At 35.1% G+C, this 18383-nt stretch overlaps 3 protein-coding genes across 3 annotated transcripts; all 3 read right to left on the reverse strand.

Moving 5' to 3' along the window:
- Positions 1-1345: 1345 nt before the first annotated feature.
- Positions 1346-2840, reverse strand: LOC110679054. Its single transcript, XM_021852982.1, has 4 exons — positions 2700-2840; positions 2392-2620; positions 1721-2106; positions 1346-1662 (listed from the first exon to the last, which is right to left on the reverse strand). The coding sequence occupies exons 1-4, from the start codon at positions 2737-2739 to the stop codon at positions 1472-1474; spliced, it is 846 nt and encodes a 281-aa protein (XP_021708674.1). The 5' UTR covers positions 2740-2840; the 3' UTR covers positions 1346-1471.
- A 2137-nt stretch (positions 2841-4977) lies between these two features.
- Positions 4978-6312, reverse strand: LOC5570373. Its single transcript, XM_001659039.2, has 5 exons — positions 6122-6312; positions 5968-6061; positions 5779-5910; positions 5338-5720; positions 4978-5270 (listed from the first exon to the last, which is right to left on the reverse strand). The coding sequence occupies exons 1-5, from the start codon at positions 6198-6200 to the stop codon at positions 5071-5073; spliced, it is 888 nt and encodes a 295-aa protein (XP_001659089.2). The 5' UTR covers positions 6201-6312; the 3' UTR covers positions 4978-5070.
- Positions 6313-16888: 10576 nt separating this feature from the next.
- Positions 16889-18383, reverse strand: LOC5570374. Its single transcript, XM_021852983.1, has 4 exons — positions 18243-18383; positions 17935-18163; positions 17264-17649; positions 16889-17205 (listed from the first exon to the last, which is right to left on the reverse strand). Exons 1-4 carry the CDS (start codon positions 18280-18282, stop codon positions 17015-17017), a joined length of 846 nt encoding a protein of 281 aa, XP_021708675.1. The 5' UTR covers positions 18283-18383; the 3' UTR covers positions 16889-17014.

Here is an 18383-nt window from a genome sequence, read left to right on the forward strand (position 1 = left end):
GACAACCATAAACTTCTAGTTCTAGACGAGGATTTGAACATGGTGTCAGCCTGAAAGTTTGTGAGGATGCTCAACATATATCCCCAAACCCAATTTTACCATCAAAATTCGTACTAATTTGCTAATTTTGTTGAAATAGTTGAATTTCGGCTGCATGTTAGAAAATTCCTTTGGAAATTGCCTACATTTAGGCGTTTTCCGTGGTATTCTTGAAATTTAATTGACGATTATTTTCATGAATATTGTCTTGTTAAGAATTTGGCAGGTATATTCGTATTCAGGAGGCTAAAATTAAGTATGTAGAGTTTATTTCAAAACTAACAATAATCACATTGACAAGTGATCAATTTCACCCCGAAATAGAAACTACCGATTTTATATTTTAGTGATTATTTTAAGCACTAAAATCACGTTTGTAAGAAAATGTTGGTACATGAGCCAATGAGGTTTATCGTCGTACTTGTTTTCCTGCATGTAGTTGTATGGCATTGATAACATTTCAGAAATAAGATCAGAAAAACCGTGGAAAATGATCAATTTCACCCGAAACTACGGTATGCAGTTTTCAAGGGGTGCTCATTCCACTCCATTGGCCAAACCGCCCCGACTACCCCTATATGAAATATCACTTTTTCCAACAAGTTTAACAATAAATGGAAGGCACGGATGCTAACAACGATCGGATATCAATACGTTTATATAGGAGCAATGAAGAGTACTGTAAAAAGACATGGATTTTTAACTACAGTATTGGACAACACATTTGCAACTTTTTCGATTTTCCATACAAAATTACCAACTTTGGTAAGCTAGATCTCAGTTATTTATTGACCGACTCGAATGAAATTTTCATAGAACATCAGATATAACTTGAATTTTAACATATATTTTTTTAAATAATTTTTCCAGTCACGAGTTTATAAGTAATAACGGTTTACTAAAGTGTATTATTTCAATATGTTTAGTTATGTTATTTATAAAAAAATCGTCAAAATATTCACTTTAGTCAAACCGTTACTGCTTTTAAACTTGGAGTGATTGAAAAAATCACTCAAAAATATATGTTAAAATTCAAGTTATGTCTGATATTCTGCCAAAATTTCATTCAAATTGGTCTATACATAACCGAGATATAGCTTACCAAAGTTGGTCATTTTGTATGGAAAATCGAAAAAGTTGCAAATGTTTTGTCCAATACTGTATATACATTTTTTATGGGATTTTTGTCAAATGTCAGTTAAAGCATTTAAAATATGGATAGAAGCAACATTTCAGGAAGAAAACATCTGATAAAATTTAAATAACTAATCAGCAAAAATATTAAAAAAAATAAAATTAAAGATTTTTCTGTAAGTTTTGATTTATTAGAAGATTTTGAATTATGATATTTAATTGGACGGAATTTAAAGCAGAGATAATGTTACCACTTTGTTGTTTCTTATATTTGATAATGAAACTTCAGAATAGATGTTCAAGAATCCGCAGACCCCATACTACAATGCACCAAAGGTGGAATTGCACACTTGCAATTGACAACGTCACCATTTTCGTTGATGGGTTCCAAAAATTCACCGATTTCCAATGTAAGACTTCCATAAACGCACTTTTGATCTGATTTGTCCACAACCTTAGAACTTAGTGCCAGCTTGTCCGTAACTTTTGCTGCAACGATAGGGTTATATGTAGAATCCATTAAGGAGCGAAACTATGCTAGACTTACGCATTCTCCAAGTCCAGGGGCAACAGAAGCCTTGTTTGAATACCGGCGCGGCTCCACCATAGAGTTTTTCATCCGCAAATATTTCAAAGCTACATTTATCTTCGTAGCAGTACTCATTACTATCAGTTTGGGCCAGGTTAAAATCAGCTGTGCAAATACAAGTTTGGCAGGGTTTTCCTGGAATTTGCATTCGTTCGCCTTCATAGAACGTTGTCTCCCCGATAGTACATGTGACTAATCGAGTTTTGTTTTTACCACAAACTTCTTTTGATGAACAGCAGCTGGCCGGTTTATATTGTAAGACACAACCCGGTTTACGCGGACGGAAAAATTCAGCGCAGTCGATGTGGGCATAGATGAACTTTGAAGGCTGATTTTCGACGATACTAAAATGCGGACAAAGACAACGAATGATATTTTTTCGAATTTAAGGGGGCAGGATCCGTCATTGATTTCGGAATTTTAAAAACAGGTTTTTCGTTCGAAATCAAGAAAATTTAGAGGAAAATGTGTTTACTGTATTCTATTCTCCAACCCAAACACAGTGAACACATTTTCATCGAATCATTCTCAGTTTTGAACAGAAAAACTGCTTTTGAAGTTTAGATGATGACGATGATTACGATGACGGAGCGTTGATATTTTTTCGAATTTAAATTTGCAAAACTTACCGATTGCAGCTTGCAAGAGCTATGCAAGAAGAAGAAGTTTCCTCTGAAGGGACTGTTTCACCGATGTTATAAGTCTTTCCGTTCAGATGACATTGGTTGTCTTGGCGGTTAGATAAATTCGGACAGTTGTAGCTCAAAGGGCATCCTGTCTCTGGATCCAGTGCGTTGGGAGTGCATCCCATGCTGGAGTAATGCTTAGTGGGATGATCACATGCCAGTATAAACGAAACTGGAATGGAAACAAATTGTTTTGATAGTCCTTAGCAATGTGCCCAATGTTTATACTATTCAAATGGTCATAAACTTACTGATGCTTGCGAGGCTTATCAATACAAATGATCGCTTCATTGTCTCCGATGTGACTAACTGTTTGACAGAGAATCAATGGTTTTTTATATCTTCTGACGAACACGCAATTAGCATTAATTAACTTAAGGAGGAACATACCTGAGTCCAACTGCAGCAATGGCCAACTGAGAGGTCGTCCATAAATTACGTCGCGTTTTCAGGGGTTTCGATGAACGTGACGATTCATACACAATGGAGGGATGAAATCAAAAAATGTATTTTTTGCGTGAAATATTTAATGAACGTTCCCTTGGGCTCTTATTCATATTTTAAGGTGAAACATCTCGGAACCTAAAGATGGCCGACTGGTGCCTCTACTCAGGCCAATTCCGAACTGTTTCACCTTAAGGTACAAAAAGAAACACAAAACAAATGAAGCAGATTGCACAATTCAATAATTTTATTATAAGTTTCCTCAAAAACTGTCAACTTTCAATGTGTGAACAATTTTAGATAGGTAGATTATTCCAAGATAGCTAGTAGTAAATCTTCAAGCTGTAAGTGGAATACCTATAAGTAAATGAAAACCAAATAAGTACTAAATTCGGTTTTCATTAATTAGACTCCAAGGTGTTTTACCTTAAGAGCAACACTAAACTTCAACGTATACGAGAAGAAAAAGTGGGTTCGAAGAATTGTATAAAATTCATATTATTTGAGACGTGAGAACTTATTTACACTTCATCACTTCATATTATTTTTCTGTATTCCCACTAGAACATCTTTACGATGCACAATGGCGATATTCATCGATCTTGTAATGAAAAAGTCGGTTTGTTAAAGTATCCGTAGCAAAGCAAGGTATTAATTCGTTCTTATTCTTCTTTCTGGCGTTTCATTCCAACTGGGACAGATTCTGCTTCTCAGATGAGTGTTCTTATGAGCATTTCCAAAACTATTAACTGAGAGCTTTCTTTGCCGATTGACCATTTCAACATGTGTTTATCGTGTGGCAGGTAAAAAGCCAGGGAAGACGAGAAAATTTCCTATATGAAAACATCCTCTACCGGTGGCATTCAACCCATGACCCTCAGCTAGGTCTTGCTGAATAGCTGTGCGTCTACCGATATGGCTATCTGGGCCCCCACTAATTCGTACAATATGTAAATGAACAGTAGGGTCGATGTACCAATACCCGATCAGCTAAGAACAAATAATTGTTTAAAATCGAATAATAAAATCGGTATTGTTCTATCGTCATCTGGAAGCTTTTTATCTTGGTTTTATGAGAAAAATATGAAAACACGGCGTACGAAAGACACACATCAAAATTTGATATATTTTTCTTAATGATGGATCAAAAGTTTTCGATTGATATAAAAAAGTGTAATGCCGAATGTAATGCGTTTACTGCCAATGTAGGAGAAATGGTGTTTATTAAGGATATCATCTTGTTTCTAATGAAAAAACGAGAAATTTCTATAGTTCTATCGCACAACATCAAAATTAGGGATGTTATCTAATTTGGACTAAAATTGCTAAATTTCATTTATTTTTATCGCTAGTAAAAAACGATGCAGATGTTCATTTTACCTGCACTATGTAGGTAAAATTAACAGCTGTTGGTGGTAAAATGAACATCAAGCAAAAAACGTGAGCAAAACAAATAATTTTGAAAATTTTCATTGCCTTTCCGAAAATATATCCATCAAGGATTGTAACCCATTTAAAATTTTTTTTAAAGATATAGAGACACATTTGATAATAAGCTTTGAATGAATGGTAGAGCTTCTACACTGAAGATTTTTAACCAGAATTAGTTAATGTTCGTCGACTGTGGCATATGACCGTCATAATTGCCTGAAAAAGGTGATAATCAGTTTTTGCGGCAAAATTGTTTGTCTTAATACAACACTGTTTAACTGCCACTGTCCGTTTGAGAGTACTTTGGTTTTGTTGACACTCATTCTGCTACACAGGTTTACACAAATTTATACCTATGGTAGTGAAAACATTTTTCAGACTAGTTGTACTCTTCTGGAAACTCAAACTAAGATGTTGACTTGAGTTTTAATAGTCACATCAGGCTTCTGTAGGAAGCAAATGAAAGCTATTGAAAAATGAGAATTTAGTGATTAATATTCATGGAGTGAAGTTTTGATGTACAAATTTAATTACATTCAACGAAAGTAATAGTCAATACAAAAATCATCCAGTTTGAGTTTGATAATGAACTTTTGGGTTAAAAACTTTGAAAACCTACAAGGAAGTATACACTAATATAATCACACATTCTGCTTCTTCTGGCATTCATTCCCAACTGTGTATTTCGAGGATAGTTTATTTTACATCTTTCGTATAAATTGGTTTCAGAACAAAAATTCAACATGTTTATTCTTTATTGTTCTTCGTCATTGTGCACTGCGCCAAAGGTGGGATTTGACAAGAGCATTTGTATGTGTATTGATCCGTTACTTCTGGCACTAACGAATCACCCACGCTCATTGTCAATTTGCCGTACTTGCATTGAAGAGTGGAATCTTTAACCTTCTCATTGGTTTTGTCATTCGCCAACCGGTCTGAGTCCTTGGCTATTGAGTGTAGAAAAAAAACAAGCTATATATAAACCATGCAACGGTCATTCATTTTGAAACTTACGCATCCTCCACTCCCACGGGCAGCAACGATCTCCATAATATACTGGAGCTCCACCATTATAGACATGCTTGGCATAGAACAACTCAAATCCGCAAATCGATTCGTAGCAGTTTGGATCGTTCGTAATGTTTGTTTCATTGAAACCTGAGTGGCAAATACATGTTAAGCATTTATCTGAAGAAGGATGCATTCGTTGCCCTGCTAAGTATGATTCATCATTGGTGGTGCATTCGGCCAGTTTTTTCTTATCATCTCCACAGACTGAACCCGAAGAGCAACAGCTATTGGGCTTGTATGTGCGAATACAGTTCTCATAATCGAAACGGTGGAAGAACTCGGCGCAATCTATATGTGTACATCGAAACTGAGCAAATGGGGAACCACTAAATAGTATTCATCATATTAACAATTATTCAAATCAGCAATTATCAGTATATTTACCTTCTGCAGTAACACAGGGCCGAACAATATGGGCTTACTAACTCCTGTGGAACCTGTTCGTTAAGAACATACGTTTTACCATTGAAATAACACTTGGAGTTGTCATGATTGGTCAAACTTGGGCACTCGAATCTGAATGGAAATCGAAATTATTTATTTTTCTTATCTGATATTATTCCTCCAAATTACCTAGATGGACAACCTGACTTGTTGATTTCCATGGGGACACATTTCATGGTTGTGTAATGCCTGGTGGGTATATTACATCCGTAGACATTGTTCCCTTGAATGAAAAATCAAGTTTGTAGACGACATCATACCACTTTTTGAAAGCAATTTTTACCCAATATAAACAATCCTAATAATGTTAAAAGGATCATTTGCCTTCCTTTTGTTGATAACGAATAGCTTACAAATATCATAAAAATTCACAACAACACTGCCAAACGAAGTTTGTGCTACTAAGAACTCTGATTGACTGAAACAGATGTATGTGCGATGGATGGGATTTAAAATGAATTCAAAATACAGATCACGGCTATACAGTTCGAATGTTTCACAAATAAAAAAACGCTTTTCATTGCTACTGTCGACAGGGATGCACAGCTGAAAATAAATTGAAATGTCACGTCGTTTTTACATTTAAATTGTTGTATCGACATGATTGGTCAATTACGACGTTTCATCCGTTTCATTTCATTTTTTCGAATGTTATTTCAAGCAATATTGAAAATAAGACAATTTTCTTGCTTTGTTGCTATTGCGAAATAATCCTAGTTCCTTGAACTCCTTCGAAAAGGTGAAAATGGTTCACAGTCAATTTATGAAAGTTATTAAACAATCAATCAGGACACATTCACACTCCAACAACGACTGTAGATCTTCGAAAATACGAATTATAAAATTTGCGAAATTGAGTATTGGGCATTTCGATCTAATAGAATCACACCGAAATAATTTTGTTACACCAAAACATTGTCACACCATGATTACTATATATGGCGTCGTAACATAGAAAATCAACATGTAACAACATGAACACTATTTAATGCAACGTGTGAGTAATTATTTCACCACGTTGACAAACGAAAAGGTTCGGCTACAAAACGAACAATAAATTGTAAAAAAAATCTCATTAGTGAAGAATTTTTTTTTCATTTTAGTTCCAATGATATCGTATAGAGATATAGAAGCGAGATTGCCTCTTACTTCAGTGGTTCGGGTATTAATTCTCTTCGACGCCGCTGATTCATAATAACTCTAATCACGTCTTCCTTCGGCAGGGATCTAAAGCCGTTGGTCCCGGTCCACGTGTTGGTTGGTTTAATTTAGGGAAAGTGTACCAGTTATGGCCATAGTGGTTGCCTATTTGACCATATGTGAAATTTTGATAACTTTTACATTTTAAATCTTTTTCAATGTTTTAATATTAAGATCTATCTTAAATCTAACACCTACAACACACACAAATTTTCAAAATTTGAAGACATGAAAGTAATCACGTATGGCGAAATAGGGAACCATTACGTCCATAACTGGTACACCTACCCTATATGGTCCCTGGTGTGTGTGGAGATCTCTCTTGGCAGCCGTGTTTCTAGAAGTAGGCAAACATAACTACAACAAATGCCAAAATATGTGTGTGTTCACAATCCACCGCCCACTGACCGGCAGTGCTTTAAGGCCTTTTGGTGCGTCATCACAAAATGGCTTCTTCCAAAATCATTAACATATTGTTATGATAGTATTGGTATTTGTAACATCGATGAAATATAACTGCTTATCACCTGATTTAATGGATAATTTATGCGAAGAAAAATGCTTCAGGTGGTATTTCAATATTTAATCAACACTTTCAGATACAGTATTATCAATTAAGCGACAATATACATGAGATTTATATTCTCAAAAAAAAAAAAAAAAATCTCCGATTTCATGCCGCATTTCATTGCCTCACACAACTACACTTGTAAATAGAAGGTGCTTACCTTTTCGATTGTAATTCAGCGGCAAGCATTTGTGTTTTGAATTTCATATTGCGTTCACTACACTTCCACTAAACACATCTTTTATTCACTTTCCTTAAAGGAACACATTTCCACCGGGATTTCAATATTTATAAAGTTTTATCAACCGCATCACTCAAAACTATTATGGCGATGGTTTTCACTTGTTGCGAATCGACGCCGCCACCGCACACTGAGACATGCCTGTGTTTATAGTCTAAAATTTCCAACTTTTTTTCTGTTGTATTAATTTTCAGTGCGGAAAGGTTGGGCAAAGCATAGAAACTTGAAACTCATACGCTGTTTGTTTTTCGATTCTCTCAAATTACAGAAACCATCTCTACGAAGCATAAAATCATACCAAGTGTTTATCAATTTGGACCACCCAAAATAATTGAAAAGCTCCACAGTGCGATGCGTCGGGACGCGTCTATCGTGTGTGCACTAGACTGATGCAAATTTTGAAGTTTTTGCTCCCCTATGCTTAAGCGATGTCAATTATGATGAAAATGATCCTCTCAAAGTTTGAAGTGATTCGGAAGAAATTTGGTTGTGCACACGCTATTTGAAGTTTATATGGAAATTACTATGGAAAACGCAAACCTTTTGTGTTCAGTCCTCTAACAGCTCGTCATAGTAATCTATGGAAAAGTGAACACACTCATCTCATGTGGAAACTTCCCAGCTACAACTTTGCCGAAGACCACATTTTGATAGGCCCTAAGGGTAATTTGTTATTATTGATACCAAAGTCTATATCATGCCGAGATGATCATTCAATTACTTTCAGAGCAACACTGCTTTTTTGCTGTAGAACATAGTAGCCTGGATTACTTTGATCTATTCTTCCCGCCAGGAGCACCACTGTTGCCTGCCGAACAGTTGGTGAAGCATGCTACATGCAAACTAACTTTATAATGATGAATAACAATTTATCCTGAGGTCCAATCAAAAAGTGGTCTTCGGCAAAGTTGTAGCTGGGAGGATTTGACGTTAGAAGAATTTATTCACTTTTCCATAAAATTTTATGACGAAGAGGTAGAGGGCTGGACACAAAAGATTGGCGTTTTCCATAGAAATCTCCATATAAACTATAAATGGCGTGTGCACAACCAAATTTCTTCCGAATCATTTCAAACTTTGGGAGGATGCTATTTACCATAATTAAAATCGTTTAAGCATAGGGGAGCTAAAATTTCAAAATTTGCATCACTCTAGTGTGCACAATCATCGCGATCGTTGAGCGCAGTGATGTCAGAGTTGGTTTCTGTAAAATCATAGCATTTAATGTGGATTGATCACAAAAATCATTAAAATTTTATTAAATCAGTGATCTTGTGATGGAAAACTATTTGCAAAATAATAAGTTTTTTATAATATGCAGCAAATGTTCCGAAAACAAGCATATAACAATTGCAAGAAAAATCTGTCACCAATCACCTGGCAACACCGTCATCCCTTGCAAACATAAACCGTACCGATGCGTATCAAAAATATGCGATAAATCCAATAAAAAAACAGAGAAATTCCGTTGCCCTTCATTAAATTGTAATGTTTTCTTTTAATATGTACGATTGAATAGTTGATTTTGATTTCCAATACTCGTCAATCTACTAAATTTCCCATGTGTTTACATAAAAATATGCTTAACACAAATGTTACATTTTTTGTTTGTTTGTTTTGAGAATATACATGGAAAGGCGACACTACTACTGTTACATCAATGATGATTCTAATGATTCTTTGAGTTACACGCCGCTTCACCTTAATGGAACAAATTTGCCTACATTTTTTTATCGAGACATTTAGATGTCTATATAGATGCAGACAACTTTAGCCCTGGAGATGGAAGGTGATAGCTCTACTGCAATTCCAATGACCAATTTCAAGAATAGCTGTTCATACACACACATTCTGAGGTCATTTTCATTACAGTAAGCCCCACATGAAAACACCCACACTTCCTGAATCGAAAAAAATTCTATCCTGGCACGTATTTAGTGGTTTCAAAAGGTTATATTGTCGCACCGCCACCAAACCGAATCGCGCCAGTAAGACTCGTGATGCGCCTCAACTCACCGCATTTTGAAACCAGTTTTTTAGTTTGGCGCTGCATTCTTACGATTTTTATGAACACAGCGCACTATTCACATATCTTTCGATCTTTTGTCCATATACCGCGCTAGCAGACACATAAACGAATACGTTTCACCACGCACCATATAAACGATGCGTAAATAACCCCGCGGCTCCGGCTACCCCGGAACACTCATCACGAAACACTCTCCATAATCTAAAACAAAACAGCAAAGGAAAAAAGGTCTGGCGCAGAAAAACATTTCAAAATTGAGTAGTACACCGTATACATAAAATACCCTAGCATTTATTATCACTTCACAAAATAACTTACATTACATTTTTTGCCGGGTGGCCTAGTACCATTAGATCAAAGCGGCCGAATTTGTAAATGACGCGGATTCGAAATAAAACGTTTAAACGTACCGTTTTGATTCATATTACGGACACTTAAGGCCTCAGTGAAGTATTACTTTGAAAAACATATACAATAAATCAGTTTGTATGATTCCTTTACGTTATCGAGCCTTGAAAACCTTCAGCTTTCGAATGGTGGGTAAAGATTTTGATTCCGCTCAATGAATAATTTTAAATAAATGGAAATGTGTGGACTTCCCATGATTCTTATTCCGGACGCTACCTTAATTTTGCCTTGACACTTTGATTCGAATTCCAGTCAGCTCATGAAAATCATAAATAGAAAAGTCAAATAACACAGAGTAACAAAAATGACATTTTTGCGTGTCTCAAGGATCAAATTATCTGTCTCTAGTAGATTTTGGGTCGCTGAATCTGATGCCGTTCTCAGAAATATTCCAGCACGTCACAATTTATAGCTACAGGTCACCAAAGTTGCATAAAACATTGGTTTTATTGATGTTTACATGAAATTTAAAGTATGATTTATCAAACTTTTATGTGATATAATCTACCAAACATGCTAAATAGGACTTGAACTTTTAATTTAGATACAATTTAGTTGAAATTTCATGATAAAATGTAGTGTAAATCGATTTTTTTTCAACATGCTTGCAGTCTTCATATAAAATTCTTCGTTTCTCTTATATGGCATAATACAATACTTTTCTGATCCACCTAAAAATAACATTTTACCATCGAAAATATTATGAACTTTGTTGATAATAATTGTTTTATATATGAAGTTTGAATTCTGTGACAAATTAAGCAAAAAAAATTGCCGTACAGTCAAATTTAGCATTTTCAACAGTCAATAACTTTGAAACTAGACGTGCTATGATATTTCTGAAATCGGCAATGGACTCAGCAACCCTTAATTCAGTAAAAAGCGGTATTTTGGTGCTTAAGACAAAAACGTGTTCCGCAGTGTAATCGATTGAAATCGCCAAACCACTAAACAGACGTCTAAGGCAGTTGGGCATTGAAAATTTTCATTGATATTTATGAAAAATGCTTATTAAAACTAGCTTCGAAAGTGCGAACTTTTGAACGGCAAAAATTGAAACATTTCATGTGAAATGTTTCCCATACAAAGAAGAGTGTCCGGAATAAAAAGCTGTCCGTAATATGAATCAAAACGGTAGTTACCCACTCGCACAGCTCGCTGCGATCCTCGTATCTTTTCGCGATAAAAACTTGAAAACATATTTTACACAGTGAATTGCGTCAATCAGTGGTGAATATCAGTATCTTGAAATATTTCATATTCATTACGGACATCGTCATGGGAACTTAACGATGATAGCGCCACCACGATGTTGCTACTTGTGTTGCCATTCAAAATGACCATTAATTGTCTTACACAGTTTTACAATCGGACTTCAATGTCTGTTATCTGTGGTATAACATGATTAATAACAATTAATCAACCCTCACACAAACTGTTTTTATAGTTCGGCGAATGGTAAATTGTAAAATTACTACATATGTGGGGAATAGGCGGTTAAGTTATGTAACCATTCAAAAACGACAATTTTTTCAAACAAAATGTTTCGTTGACAGTTTACCAAAAGGTAGATATTGTCCATTTTTTGTCAAATTTGTTTACAGTTTAACCACTAAAATACAATGAAAATAAATAATGTTTGTATAAATATCAGTTTATTGTACATTATAGTGCGATAACCTTATAGTGTACGGTCCCCTTGTATTTGTACTGAATTTGGAGATTTGGTAGATAAATGATATCATTGAATTGAGATTTAACATTGTGACATCATTGCTGTTCTGTTAAACACACAAGGCTACGGTGGCGCTATCTATGCTTTCTATAGCGGCCGTTTTGGTTATTTTAATGATCCATTTCTTACAAAACAATGAAACAAGAAACTGCATGTAGAAAAAACTCATTCTGATTGAAATTCCTCTGTGAGCTATTCAATAGATAACTATGTTACATTAAGGTGAAACAGTTTGGAATCAACTTCTAAGATTTCACTACAACTTTAAAAGCACAACTCTCGCGAAGAAAGCATCCCACAACAGTGCACTTTTTATTTTGGCTTTGTGCACTAGCAGAAAGCTTAAAATAAGAAGATCAGGAACGTTTGCCAACTAATTCTCCAGTTTTGTGCCTTTGAAAACGTGAGTAGGGTGAGAAGTCGGCTATTGTGCCGGCCATCTTTGGATTTCGAGATGTTTCACCTTAAATGAACGACAAACTCATTCAGAAGTGAATTAAGATTACATGCATTTGTTGTTTCTATTTCTTATTGAAATAAAAACTAAACCGATAATTATTAGTATAAATTAACAAAATTAATATTATACATCGCTCTTCTTTTTTTTTTCCTACAGTAGTTTTTTATTCGTAATTTTTTGATCACTTTACATTCATTAAGTAGAAACATTTTCCAGTAATAAGCTTAAATCTTGCAGCTTTTGTACTGTCCTACCTCAAGGTCATTTCACCGACATTAGCTGTTAATCCGACAGTTTTATCCACGTCGAATGTTTAGGATCACAAATATTCTTTCCGTTTTTTTTTCGAATCAATTGCTTTCACCCTTCCGGCGGAAAACTGGAGAATTCACGGCTCAGCTTCCAGTTCGATTGGCGAACAATGTTGTTGGTTCGGAATATGATGGAACGGCGATAAATAATTGCAGCATATTTGCGCCAACCTGTTCCGACCATCTACGGACGCAGCATCTGCTGCAAGAGGAAATCGTCACGGGTTACAATCCTGGTTACTATCCAATTAATATTGTATTGTATTTCAAATAATCCATCTGACATAATGCAGTCTTAATGAATAAACTAACATGAACTAGTTATAAATAACACAAACATGATCAGTCAGTTTTTACCAAAGTACTGCACAACACGATTCCGAAGTGTTGTAATCGAAACGTTGAAATCAAACAGATGGAAGACTTCGTTGAACTTTGCAGTCATGAATCTTACAGGATCATGCTGTCCATAAAGAGTACTCCGACTTTCTAGACTAATGAAGTGACGCCTACGCATGATCAAACTTCGGACCTGTGGTCTTTGATCTGATATTGCTGTGTGCGTTTGAAATGCAAATATCAAATGCGGGAACACCAAACGCGATAAGATTTTCCCTAAGAAATGCGATGTCAAAGATACATTTTTCTTGCTAGGTCGGCGTTGATTTCTATAAACGTTGCCAAGCGTCCTTTGGTTGTTTTGTTTTACCGCATTTGAAAGACGTTTAGTGAAGATTTGCACCTCAAAGGCAAACAGCAATATTAAACTCGACCTAATATCTTAAAACTTAAACCAACTTTTTAACTAGAAGAAAAACTTTTTTTTTAATTTTCATGTTTTTTTTTGTTGACAGATAGTTGAGCAAACATGCAAAAGCAAGCACGCTCAAAATTTTGCACATTGGATGAGTACTTCACACAGCGATGGAACTTATTTTCGTTCTCAAACACATTTCCAAAAAAATGGGATAACGTGGATAACAGAAATTCAATGTTATTTTTTCATCGAACGATTTGTGTAGAAAGATCATGAATTATATTTTTTTGTTCAAACAATTTTCATAGCGATCGAGAAAGCATACTAATTTTTGAACGTGTACAACGAATTTGCTCACCATCATCAATGCGCATAACTATTTGCCAAACTGTAATATAACGGTAATATATAGTGAACTCCACATGTACGAACGGGTTGCACGATTATGAGAACCAATCGTTCGACAAATAGTGATTTTATTTTGCTACTGTTTAAGGCTCAAGAATCCATCATTCAATCATCAGCAATCATCAAATATTAAAAACCAGTTTTTTTTCTCCAAATTTAAAGCAATCCTCATGAAAATCTATCATTACATTAGGAGTAGTAAGTGCAATGCAATGATAGATTTTCATGAACAGTGCTTTAATTCTGAGCAAAAAAACTGCTTTTGAAGATTTTTGAAACGATGATGGTTATTTTCCAAAGCTAGCTCCCTCACCTGTATTTTGTATAAATTACTCAAAGTGTTTTTTTATAATCTATAGCAAAGGGTATCATAATGTTCAACATAAACGCAACTGATTATGATAAAGTAATCTTCATACATAGTTAAAGAAATCTTACTGTTTGAAACATAAGACAAAACGTATTTTGCTATGCCGATTGCATTTATATTCATATTCAAAATTTGTTCTTTAATGGGTCTAAAACATCAGAGTGCCCTAGTTATGTTAGCTTTAGATAAGGTATTCTCAAACTAAGTGCGAAGATGCTGAATTACTCTATATTTTGAATACTGAGTGCCAGTTCTATGGACAATTGGGTCCTAAAATATTTGATGAATTCTTGTTTTTATTTAATAATACGAAAGAGCATATTCTTGCTACTACTTTAGCAATTTTTCTAGCTCAAATAAGGGTTATAACATTTTTAAACTTTAAACTTTTTTAAATATTAAAAATGGTTCCAAATATGAACTTTGACACTTGTGATCATGTTTGACATTCACTTTTTCGCCGAAAATGCCACAGGGCTTATATTTTTAACACTGGGGTTGTTCTTATCTGACATTTCGGAACGGACACGGAAAACAAAATATACCCAAAATTTAAGTTTAAACCAAGGGGTGTGACAAAATCTCAAAAATCATAAAAAATGCTTTATGGACTTAAACCAATGAAAATCATTTAAAAATTGGGTTAACATGTGTTTCTGCTCGAAACTTAAGCGTTCGATACTAAAATTGGGACAGGGCTTTAGGACCCTATTCTGTTGAAATAATGGTAAATATACAAATCAATGTAATTTCTGATTTTCTCCAAGAAATGGGTTCAAATTTACAAAGAGGATGCTTGGATATCATATGTTTTAAATGCTGAATACAAAGCTGATGGTTATTTGACTGGTTTACAAATTAATAATGCTGCACCGTTTTGGAATACTTTGAAGCATGTGAATATCCTTTCCTAAATAGCTCAAAACCTTCAAATCAGGATAAGTTTCGATTCCCTCGTTAGAATATTTTTAAGTTCACGGAGATGATGCTTGAATACCATATCTTTCGGATGGTAGGTGCTTAATTCTTGGCCATTTTTTGCGTTTATACCCAAGCAACCATGAGGCATTATATCATTGCTTATATAAAGCAGCTGCATTGTCGTAAGCCTTCTATTAAAGTAGTTTAAAAATGGAAAAAGGCCCTGATATAGTCGAACTAATGCAAGAATGTATAAAAAGCTACCATGCAATTCATAAAGTAAGTGTATTAGTGCAATGATACATTTGTAATGTAGCCTTAATGCTCTTTTGCTTGACAGCTCTTGTAATTTGTCGAATAAAAGCAATTGACTGTTTAACGAAAAACTCGCGAAATCGACGCGCCACCATAATTCAGGGAGGGTATTAGAACTAACTTGGAGGTGATGATTTGGAGGTTATTTGGCAGTTTTGAGGCTAAAATCACCTCCAAACACTAGCGGTTTTGCGGTGGGATGTTGACGTTTGATCACGAATGTCGCATCAGTATTTTCAATATGGGACTACACTGACTTCATATTTTTCCACATCATTTTCAAACAAAGTGTGTTCATGTTTAAATGTATAGTAAAGTATATACTAAAGCATGAATGCTTCAATGAAAAAAGGTGTTGGTTCGGAAATCAAAATGGGACAGTTACGCTTTTATGGGCAGTAAAAGCATGTTGAAAAAATCGATTAATCTAAGTTCAATCGTGCAATTTGAAGCAAATTTATCTTACATGAAAGTTTAAGTGACATTCTGCACGCTTGCTAGAATAGATCACTAAAAAGTTTGATAAATCATACGGGCATTTTTTTAAATTATCGGACAGGTTTGGGCCGGAGGTTCTCCGATTTGTATGAAATTCACCAGAGGTAGAGCTCGTGGATATATGACTAAAAGTGAAATAAAAAAAAAAGTAGCCTATTTTCCCGGAAATTTTTTATGAATTTACATGATTTCCCTATATACCTCAAACTTTAAAAATACATATCTCCTGAACACTCAACCAATGGACAAATGGAGAGTGCTCCGATTGACGAAAAGCTTCTTCTGACTGGAAAAGGAAGGATGGTTCACTGCGTTACACTTACAATGCGTGTAAATTACTGCCGCCGTTAGCGCACGCTAGTGAGGCCCACAATAGAACACATTTTCGTATGGGAAGCGTATGGGTGGTCATCGGTTTTAATGTTCTGTCGCCTAAACGGTAAAAGATATCACTATGGACGAAAGTTAGAGTATGGGTTGATGAAACAAAAAATATTTTTTTTTGAATTTTTTCATGATACAGACAATTTTCTCCATGTTGAAAATTGTTAAAATTCAAGTTATGTCTGATATTCTGCCAAAATTTCATTCAAATTGGTCTATACATAACCGAGATATAGCTTACCAAAGTTGGTCATTTTGTATGGAAAATCGAAAAAGTTGCAAATGTTTTGTCCAATACTGTATATACATTTTTTATGGGATTTTTGTCAAATGTCAGTTAAAGCATTTAAAATATGGATAGAAGCAACATTTCAGGAAGAAAACATCTGATAAAATTTAAATAACTAATCAGCAAAAATATTAAAAAAAATAAAATTAAAGATTTTTCTGTAAGTTTTGATTTATTAGAAGATTTTGAATTATGATATTTAATTGGACGGAATTTAAAGCAGAGATAATGTTACCACTTTGTTGTTTCTTATATTTGATAATGAAACTTCAGAATAGATGTTCAAGAATCCGCAGACCCCATACTACAATGCACCAAAGGTGGAATTGCACACTTGCAATTGACAACGTCACCATTTTCGTTGATGGGTTCCAAAAATTCACCGATTTCCAATGTAAGACTTCCATAAACGCACTTTTGATCTGATTTGTCCACAACCTTAGAACTTAGTGCCAGCTTGTCCGTAACTTTTGCTGCAACGATAGGGTTATATGTAGAATCCATTAAGGAGCGAAACTATGCTAGACTTACGCATTCTCCAAGTCCAGGGGCAACAGAAGCCTTGTTTGAATACCGGCGCGGCTCCACCATAGAGTTTTTCATCCGCAAATATTTCAAAGCTACATTTATCTTCGTAGCAGTACTCATTACTATCAGTTTGGGCCAGGTTAAAATCAGCTGTGCAAATACAAGTTTGGCAGGGTTTTCCTGGAATTTGCATTCGTTCGCCTTCATAGAACGTTGTCTCCCCGATAGTACATGTGACTAATCGAGTTTTGTTTTTACCACAAACTTCTTTTGATGAACAGCAGCTGGCCGGTTTATATTGTAAGACACAACCCGGTTTACGCGGACGGAAAAATTCAGCGCAGTCGATGTGGGCATAGATGAACTTTGAAGGCTGATTTTCGACGATACTAAAATGCGGACAAAGACAACGAATGATATTTTTTCGAATTTAAGGGGGCAGGATCCGTCATTGATTTCGGAATTTTAAAAACAGGTTTTTCGTTCGAAATCAAGAAAATTTAGAGGAAAATGTGTTTACTGTATTCTATTCTCCAACCCAAACACAGTGAACACATTTTCATCGAATCATTCTCAGTTTTGAACAGAAAAACTGCTTTTGAAGTTTAGATGATGACGATGATTACGATGACGGAGCGTTGATATTTTTTCGAATTTAAATTTGCAAAACTTACCGATTGCAGCTTGCAAGAGCTATGCAAGAAGAAGAAGTTTCCTCTGAAGGGACTGTTTCACCGATGTTATAAGTCTTTCCGTTCAGATGACATTGGTTGTCTTGGCGGTTAGATAAATTCGGACAGTTGTAGCTCAAAGGGCATCCTGTCTCTGGATCCAGTGCGTTGGGAGTGCATCCCATGCTGGAGTAATGCTTAGTGGGATGATCACATGCCAGTATAAACGAAACTGGAATGGAAACAAATTGTTTTGATAGTCCTTAGCAATGTGCCCAATGTTTATACTATTCAAATGGTCATAAACTTACTGATGCTTGCGAGGCTTATCAATACAAATGATCGCTTCATTGTCTCCGATGTGACTAACTGTTTGACAGAGAATCAATGGTTTTTTATATCTTCTGACGAACACGCAATTAGCATTAATTAACTTAAGGAGGAACATACCT

Source organism: Aedes aegypti, chromosome 3 (genome assembly GCF_002204515.2).
Source record: "Aedes aegypti strain LVP_AGWG chromosome 3, AaegL5.0 Primary Assembly, whole genome shotgun sequence".
In the NCBI taxonomy this organism is placed as follows: Eukaryota; Metazoa; Arthropoda; class Insecta; order Diptera; family Culicidae; genus Aedes; species Aedes aegypti.

Excerpts from the sequence above, each read along its gene's own strand:
- LOC110679054 (XM_021852982.1), bottom strand. The coding sequence starts at position 2,739 with ATGAAGCGATCATTTGTATTGATAAGCCTCGCAAGCATCA. Across the intron at positions 2,621-2,699 it reads GATAAGCCTCGCAAGCATCA|TTTCGTTTATACTGGCATGT; the intron begins GTAAGTTTATGA and ends TTTCCATTCCAG. Across the intron at positions 2,107-2,391 it reads GCTCTTGCAAGCTGCAATCG|TATCGTCGAAAATCAGCCTT; the intron begins GTAAGTTTTGCA and ends TCCGCATTTTAG.
- LOC5570373 (XM_001659039.2), bottom strand. The coding sequence starts at position 6,200 with ATGATATTTGTAAGCTATTCGTTATCAACAAAAGGAAGGCAAATGATC. Across the intron at positions 5,911-5,967 it reads AAGTCAGGTTGTCCATCTAG|ATTCGAGTGCCCAAGTTTGA; the intron begins GTAATTTGGAGG and ends ATTTCCATTCAG. Across the intron at positions 5,721-5,778 it reads GCCCTGTGTTACTGCAGAAG|TGGTTCCCCATTTGCTCAGT; the intron begins GTAAATATACTG and ends AATACTATTTAG.
- LOC5570374 (XM_021852983.1), bottom strand. The coding sequence starts at position 18,282 with ATGAAGCGATCATTTGTATTGATAAGCCTCGCAAGCATCA. Across the intron at positions 18,164-18,242 it reads GATAAGCCTCGCAAGCATCA|TTTCGTTTATACTGGCATGT; the intron begins GTAAGTTTATGA and ends TTTCCATTCCAG. Across the intron at positions 17,650-17,934 it reads GCTCTTGCAAGCTGCAATCG|TATCGTCGAAAATCAGCCTT; the intron begins GTAAGTTTTGCA and ends TCCGCATTTTAG.